Raw genomic sequence first — 8,110 nt, 5'->3', positions numbered from 1 at the left:
AATTGTTCAAATTAAAAATTTGTTCCAATTTGAAAATTGTTCAAAAGTTTATTTTAAAAAGCGAAAATCTTTTAAAAATTATTCAAAGCAGAGATGCTCAATTTTAAATTTTGAAGTATTCAGATTTTGATAATTTTTTATTTTTCAAAAATATTCAAATAGTAAAAAATTAACAAACAGAAAAGAAACGAAAAAAAGAAAATCCTACCTGTTTCTGTTGGGCCGGGCCCAGTAAGCCATGTCGGGGCGCGCGTGGGGTGTGCAGTGCGTTCGCCCCCACCGACCAGCTCGGCGCATACGAGCTCCCGAAATACTCTTATTTCCCGCTACTTAGCAGGGCGGATTAGCGCCCGCCACCGTGGGAAAGCGAGCGGACCAAGGCCCATCTTTGCTCTGTCTTTCGTTTTTTGTTTTTTCTGCGTTTTTTTTCATTTTTTTCGGTTTTTCAGGTTTTCCTTTTTCAGTTTTTGAAAATATTTTTCTAATTCAAGAAAATTTCAAATTCGGGAAAATTTCACAGTCGAGAAAATTTCAAATTTGGGAAAATTTCAAATTCAAACAAATTTACAATTTGAGCAAATTTTAAATTCGAATATTTTTTTAGTTGGAGCAATTTTTTAAGTTTTGGTCAGTTCTGAAATTTGCTCCGATTTAATTTCTATGTTTTGAAATTTTTTTAAATTTTTGCTCGGTTTTGAATTATGTTTAAGATTTTTAAAAGTGTGTGCATCCATGTAGGTGCCGGGGTTTGATCCCTAGTCTCGGATAGAAGGGAGGAGTTGACACTACTGCGATGTGGCTCACTTGTTGTACCAAGACGAAATAAAAATTTATAGTACTATTTTGTTGATCGAACAAACTAATGGGTCGGCACATTCGGGTTTGCTTCAAGCGACGCACCGCTCCGGCGCACTAAGAGCATCTCCAGCCGCGTCCCCCAAAGGGATTTGGGGCGCGCCGGATAAAAAATGCTTTCCAGCCGCGTCCCCCAAAGCCCATTTTTGTCCGGCGCGGCCCGATACGGTGTCCGGCGCCCCGAGCCCGTCCCCGTCCCACAGGGGACGCACCGGGGACGCCGGACACACCGAAAAGCGAGGCGAACCGACGCGGGCCCGGCGCGTCAGCGGCTCAGTGAAAAATCGTCTCCCACTCCCGCCAAATCCCGCCCCTCCCGCCATATCGCGCCTATCCCGCCGCGCATTTCTGGCCTCCCCCGCCGCCGATTCATTTCTCCTTTCCCCGCCGCCGATTCATTTCTCCTTTCCCCACTGATTCGTTTCTCCCTCCCGCCGTCCACCCGCCGCCGCTACCTTCTCCCCATTCCATGACGCCGCCGGTAGCCCCCAAGAAGATGACCAAGAAAGCGGCCAAGAAGCCGCTGGGCAATGCGACGAAAGGGGCGAAAGCGCCGTTCGCGAAGCCGCGGAAGGCGCCGGCCCCGAAGAAGAGGCCGGAAGGATTGACCGATGATCAGTGGCATGAAGACTGTCTGATGTCGACGGCGGAGCGGAAAGGGCGGAGGGCGGCGGAGCAGGAGAAGAAGGCTCTGGCGGCGCGCCAGCACCAGCACTTAATGGCCGGGTGTCTCGCCGCCACCAACACGAGCCCATATAGTACAAACATGCCGGTGTACGTTCCGGGAGTCTTCTCTCCGTCGTCATCCGCCTTCTACAACGACGCCCCCTCCGGCACTCCCGGGTGCGTGACGCCTAACTTGTCGCCGCACTACCAGGATGCGCTGCCGCATGGCGGCTTCAACCCCAACAACCTCTACTCCCCGGCGTACGAGCAGCGCGAGCCAGGACCCAGTGCGGACGGCGACCCTTTCACTGGCCGCAGGGGGGCGCTCGAATTCGACGGCGCCGGTGCTGAGGGTGCTGAGGAAGAGGAGGACGATGAAGAGGAGGGGGTGGAGGACGAGGACGACGAGGAGGACGATGAAGAGGAGGGGGTGGAGGACGAGGACGACGAGGAGGACGAAGAGGGCGGCGAGGAAGAAGACGAGGAGGGTGCCGGTGATGATGATCTCGTGGAGGTCGACGCGGACGGCGTGAAGAAGAAAAAGAAGAAGAAGGCGTCGGGCACACGAGGCCCCAAGTGGACGGCTTTGGGGGATCATTGTCTGTGCGAGTCATGGGCGACGGTGAGCCATGACTCCATCATCGGCGCCAACCAAAAACACGGGAAGTATTTTTTTTGAGAAACACAGTACAAACGCAGACGCTCACATACACGCGCATACACTCAGCCCTATGAACGCACACACGCACACCCTACCCCTATGAGCACCTCCGGAAGACTGAGTCGGCGGATTAGATCTTGAAATTGACGAAGTCACCACAGGCGCCTCGCTGTCGACGGGAACGTCGCCTCCCACTGAATGAATATTCCGCCTTTATGAGACACACAGATGTCAAACCTGGGGTTTGAACTCTGGTGGGCTGGGGGTACAACCACCCTCCTAACCACCCAACCTCAGGTTGGTTCTCAAAACACGGGAAGTATTGGGCGAGAATAAAGGCCGAGTTCGATGAGCGCAAGCTCATCAAGGGCGACTACAACAAAGTGATAATGAAGAGGAGCCAAAAGGCAATGTCGACGCGATGGGCCATGATCCAGGCGTCGGTGAACTCCTTCCATGGATACCATCAGGAATTACTGACCAGAGCCGAGAGCAGCGCCGATCTCTCCCAAATGGTACGACTCTTTCTTCCATAATCTGTAGCGCCTACATTGTGTTCGATGAAATGATTCCGCTTCCTTTGGCTAGTTTGATAGGGCCATGGAGGTTTACGCGAGGAACTCGGATGGGCATAAGCCGTTCGCGCTGATGCATTGCTATAGCAAGCTCAAAGGGAATGAGAAATGGCGGTTGATGCGCCTGTCGCTGTCCAAGGGGAAGGACGCCATTGATCTGGACGCGGCGTCGGCAACGTCGGCAGGGCGTCCTACTGGCAACAAGGCTGCCAAGGCCGCCTTGGCCGACACCGCGTCGTGTGAGAAGACGCAGGCGTCGATCACGAAATGCCTCGCGGACGTCTCCTCGACCTTTCTCTCCCGCGCCAAAAAGAACGACGAAAGGTGGGCGGAGCTGCTCAAGAGGCAAGAGGAGAAGTTGGAGCTCAAGAAACCCAGGGACGACATGTCCCTGCTGAGAGCGTCGACAGAGGGAATGTCTCCCCGGACGCGGGCGGCGCACAACTTCTTCAAAGGACAGATCCTCGACGACATCGAAGCCAAAATGGCGGCGGCCGACGCGGCGACCGACACGGCGGCCCAGGAAGCGGCAGCGGCAGCAACTGCGGCGCAAGAGCCGGTTGCCGCGTCTTCGACTGCTACACCATCGTCGGCCTACGCGACAGCGGCGGAGGAGACGGAGCATGCACAGCACCAGGCAGATCGCGACGAGGTCGTCGTGATCGACGGGCCTGCGTCGACTCAGGATACGTCGCCGTCGACCAACCCCTTCTTCTAATTTAGCATGCACTATATGGTCTGTAATATGATCGCCGCTACTCTGATCGCCGCTACTCTGATCGGCGGGAACGATCTCTTTTGAATACAAAATTTGAATTCTTGATTGGGGGCGGCGTTTGGGGGACGCGGCTGGGGAGCGACGTCCCCCAAAGATGGCACGAACAAAACACGTCCCCCAAACGCTCAATCCGGCGCGGTTTTGGGGACGCTGGGGGACGCGGCTGGAGATGCTCTAACAAGCGGGGAATAGGGAACACCGGTATGTGCTGTCCTAGCCGACATATAGAAATTACCACATTCTCCCCATTGCACTTGTTTCATGAGAGGTAAACGGGCTCCTATTATAGAAACGGTAGGTCCAAATTCAGATATGCCCTGGGCTCGTATGGCAAAAGCATAAAAGTCAATTTCATATTAAGGTGCCTTTCTTTTCTACCTGCCTAAATGTTCGCCACATACAAATGGGATAAACCAGCGCAGTCCTATTTTCTCTAATTTGTAAACACTCAAATTTGTACCTTTCTATTATTCAAATCTTTTGTAAAGATAATGTAATGTCTTGGTTATCAATAAAATGGGTTTTTTACATTATTGCACAAGTGCTTTAATTTAATATTTGAGCTGTACGAGAATTTGAATTCAAAATTGAATGGAAGATTCAAATTCTAGTTTTAATTGAATTGAACTTTGGTTCATTTTTCATGTTTTTCTTTTGTGCTAAACATCAACAAAGATTATGTTGAAACCAAACATCTATCCAGATGCTAACCCTAATTCATCCAAACCATGTCCCGAGCTCGATCACTTTGTGTTTTAAACAAGAGCGAAAAAATTTCCCTCACACATTTTAAGATAAATGCACTTTGTGGCCTTAAATTATGTAAATTATGTCTATCATTTTTTGCTCTCTCTTTATTTTTTTACGGACTGAGGTTGTTGGGGGCTGCCACCCATAAACGGGCACAGATCGCGCTAGCCTATCAGTGAGTCAGGACAAACGAACATTATTTTGAAATACAGTACAAACGCAAGCGCTCACATACACGCGCATACACTCACCCCTATGAATGCGCACACACTCTACCTTTATGAGTACCTCCGGAAGACTGAGCCGACATGTGCCTCACTATCGATGAGAACATCACCTCTCACTGAATGAATATCCCGCCTTTATGCGACACACGGATGTCGAACCTGGGGTTTAAACTTTAGTGGGCTAGGGATACAACCACCCTTCTAACCACTCAACCTCGTACGGGTTCTCCGAACATTTTTAAACACTTTTGATCTTTGAAATAGGATCCCATTGGAGTGGCCTAAAATTTCTTAGGAGTAGTGGATAGAGAGGAAGTGATGTACCTATTTCTCTCTTCATCCTCGCGTCACATGGGCTTCCCGGGGGTTCTCCCGGTGAGGCATCAATTAATCCGACCAATCGGCAGATGAACATGATAGGCTCATGTGACAGCCACGAGCAGCGGCAGATGCATAATCCTGCAGCTCGTGCATGGCATCTAGTGCCCTCCATTAACATAATGCAGTGCAGCAGCAGTAGCATCCTACTACTCGGACTCCTCCTATCCTGTTTGAAACGCAGAAGACTGGGAAAAATCAATTAAAATCACGATGGACGGTGGTTCTCGAGAAAGCTGAGGCGGCCGCAACGGTGCGATTTCACCCTATGGGCTACGGCCGCAACCAAAGCGCAGCAATACTCTACTGTTTTCCCAGCTACTAGTACACGTCTGTTGAGTGTTGAGGCAGCTTAAACTATCAAAGCAAAGCGCTGTCGAGTCTATAAGAAAGCTGTAAACCTGTGTGTGGTTCTCTGACTTGTGCTTTGCCCAAGACCCAAGCATTACTCCGCTCCGCTCTGCCTCTTTCCCGTTTCCCGTTCCCCACACTCCTCGTCTCGTCGTCGTCGGCGGCACAATCTTGATTTGCTTCCTCTTGGGGTTGTCTCTATCGATGGTGTCTCGGGCGCGTCCGTGCGCCGGCGCTCTGCTGGCGTGCGCGGCCATCGCCGTTTCTTGCTGCTGGAGCTTCCAGGGCGCCAATGCGGCGGCGGCGACCCCGTCGTTCGGGGACAACTTCGAGATCACCGGCGCGGAGGACCACGTCAAGACCTCCCCCGACGGCCAGACGTGGTACCTCTCCCTCGACAACAAGACGGGTAAATCCCATCATCCATCACCCAAGTTAGTTAGTATCGCATTGCACAAGCACCAATCGATTATGCTTGTTTCTTGCAGGCGTCGGGTTCCAGACGAAGCAGAAGTACCTGTTCGGGTGGTTCAGCATGAAGCTCAAGCTCGTCGGGAACGACTCCGCCGGCGTCGTCACGGCCTACTACGTACGTTCCACAGCATCACCGCACCGGCACTGTCAGCATTACCGCCGACGGATTGACCGAACTTGGTGGAAGACGCGCTTGTTTAGTTACTCATCATCTGATTGCGGTTTCTTCAGATGTGCTCTGACCTTGACGCGGCGCCGCAGCGGGACGAGCTGGACTTCGAGTTCCTGGGCAACCGCACCGGCGAGCCCTACATCATCCAGACCAACGTGTACCGCAGCGGCGTCGGCGGCCGGGAGATGCGGCACTCGCTCTGGTTCGACCCCACTGTCGACTTCCACTCCTACTCCATCCTCTGGAACCCCAAGCAGATCGTGTAAGCTCTCTCAGTCCATCCATTCCATGGCTGCTCGCTCGCATTGCAAAACCATCAAATAATCCTCCGATTTCACCAAGTACCACTTCACTGGTGCTGCCGGATTTAGTAGCGGCGGGGGCAGTTGAATTGAATGGATCCACCCACCCACCCCTGCATTTGGGTTACTCCGCTAGAATCTACCTGCTGGACCCGCCCGCAGATGGAGTAGGAGATGCCAAACCAGTCCGCGTCCGTCCGTCGCTCGGACGTCCACGGCTGCTACTTGGGTTGGGTGTACACTCTGTTTGGGGCCAAACAATGCGTGTCGGTGTCCCCGTGCACCTGTTTCTTTCTACTCCATGTATACCTCCGCCCAATCTTCTTTCCTATCGGATGCAGTACCCTTGACAAAGCTTTTGGCTCGAATCTGTACTCCAAACTGCCGCTACAGCGGTGGTCACGCCCGCACATGGTGTCCGCTTAGACTATAGTGTCCTGTACACTGGGATCGAGATCCGGCTGCACTTGCCACTGTATTCATGGCGGCCCAGCTCCCAGCTTTGTCTACAGCTACAGCTAGCTAGCACAGCACAGTGCCTTACTGAAAATATTATTCTTTCTTCTCCTGCGCAGATTCTTCGTGGACAAGGTGGCCATCAGGGAGTACCGCAACTCGGACAAGCCCAACATGTTCTTCCCCATCGCCAAGCCCATGTACGTCTTCTCCAGCATCTGGAACGCCGACGACTGGGCGACCCGCGGCGGCCTCGAGAAGACGGACTGGACCAAGGGGCCATTCGTCTCCTCCTACAGCGACTTCACCGCCGACGCCTGCGCCTGGGCGTCCGGCCCGGCCCCGCCGGCGTGCGCGGCCCTCACCGGAGACAGCTGGTGGGACCAGCCGCCGGCGTGGGCGCTCGACAAGGGCCAGCGCCAGGACAACGGCTGGGTGGCCAGGAACCTCATGATATACGACTACTGCGACGACCGCAAGAGGTTCCCCACCGTGCCGGAGGAGTGCGCGCTCAGGACGGCCACCACCTCCTGATCTTCCTGCGTTCACGCGATTCATTTTTTTGGGGGGAGATCTCGTACGTACGTGTAGCTACTGATCATTGGTGAGATGCATGCATGTATGTTGATGCGATATTGATTGGCTGAGGTGGATGTCATGTGAATGATACTAGCCCTTTCTCTTGGTGGAAATGGATTGATTTTTTTTGGTCGGATGATGGGTCCAAAAACCTCCAAGAAACAAGGCAAGATTTATAATGAGTTTCCAAGTTCCGAACTAACTCTGGACTTTGACATTAGCCTACTTTGACCGAAACACACATCATTCTTTGAACTTTATTGCATATTGAGTAGGCTATTACCAGAATTTAGCTATCCTCTTCTAATCAACTGATCCGCCTTTCAAATTCTAATTTACAAGACCAACCAAGCAAACAACTTGCGATTAGAAGGCACCCAAATCTTTCAAACTGTGGATCTCAATTTGCATTTTATAGGCGGAAGATGCCGAGTATGTGCCATCTTTGATGAATTTCCAAGTGATATTGTCCTCGGTTCCAATAGTGAGCTCAATGTTAGCGACCAGTTCCCATAACATATTGTTCAATGTGCGCCACCTCCAAACCTTGTCTCAAAACAATTTAGCTTATCCACAAATTATCTTGAAAGGACCTTTTGGTGGAAATGGGTTGAATTTTTTGGTCGGATGATGGGTCGAAAAACGTCGAAGAAACAACACAAAAAATTACTATTTTTATTAATAAAAAGGAGTTTCAAAGTTTGAGCTAATGCCTAGGCCAAAGTCTACGACTTTAACATGAGCCTACTCTTCGGGTATCGCGTTACATACAAATTTAGTGCAGGTTTGGTTCCTCAAGTGGCCCTGCCAAAAAAAATTGGGTGCCCTTCATGTTTTTGTCTAAGGTTAGGTTCTTCGTTGGGTTAGCTATTCAAAATAGGCTTTG

At 51.5% G+C, this 8,110-nt stretch overlaps 1 protein-coding gene across 1 annotated transcript; it reads left to right on the top strand.

Moving 5' to 3' along the window:
- Positions 1–5,088: 5,088 nt before the first annotated feature.
- Positions 5,089–7,360, top strand: LOC127333270 (probable xyloglucan endotransglucosylase/hydrolase protein 8). Its single transcript, XM_051359647.2, has 4 exons — positions 5,089–5,650; positions 5,730–5,830; positions 5,947–6,149; positions 6,765–7,360. Exons 1-4 carry the CDS (start codon positions 5,446–5,448, stop codon positions 7,177–7,179), a joined length of 924 nt encoding a protein of 307 aa, XP_051215607.1. The 5' UTR covers positions 5,089–5,445; the 3' UTR covers positions 7,180–7,360.
- Positions 7,361–8,110: the final 750 nt, after the last annotated feature.

Source organism: Lolium perenne, chromosome 2, assembly GCF_019359855.2.
Source record: "Lolium perenne isolate Kyuss_39 chromosome 2, Kyuss_2.0, whole genome shotgun sequence".
NCBI classification, from domain to species: domain Eukaryota; kingdom Viridiplantae; phylum Streptophyta; class Magnoliopsida; order Poales; family Poaceae; genus Lolium; species Lolium perenne.
This window is presented reverse-complemented; position numbering and strand designations above follow the sequence as displayed.

Bases quoted from the DNA above. Each gene is read 5' to 3' on its own strand.
- LOC127333270 (XM_051359647.2), top strand. From the start codon at position 5,446: ATGGTGTCTCGGGCGCGTCCGTGCGCCGGCGCTCTGCTGGCGTGCGCG. The intron at 5,651-5,729 runs GTAAATCCCATC...TGTTTCTTGCAG, and splicing joins CTCCCTCGACAACAAGACGG to GCGTCGGGTTCCAGACGAAG. The intron at 6,150-6,764 runs GTAAGCTCTCTC...TCTCCTGCGCAG, and splicing joins TGGAACCCCAAGCAGATCGT to ATTCTTCGTGGACAAGGTGG.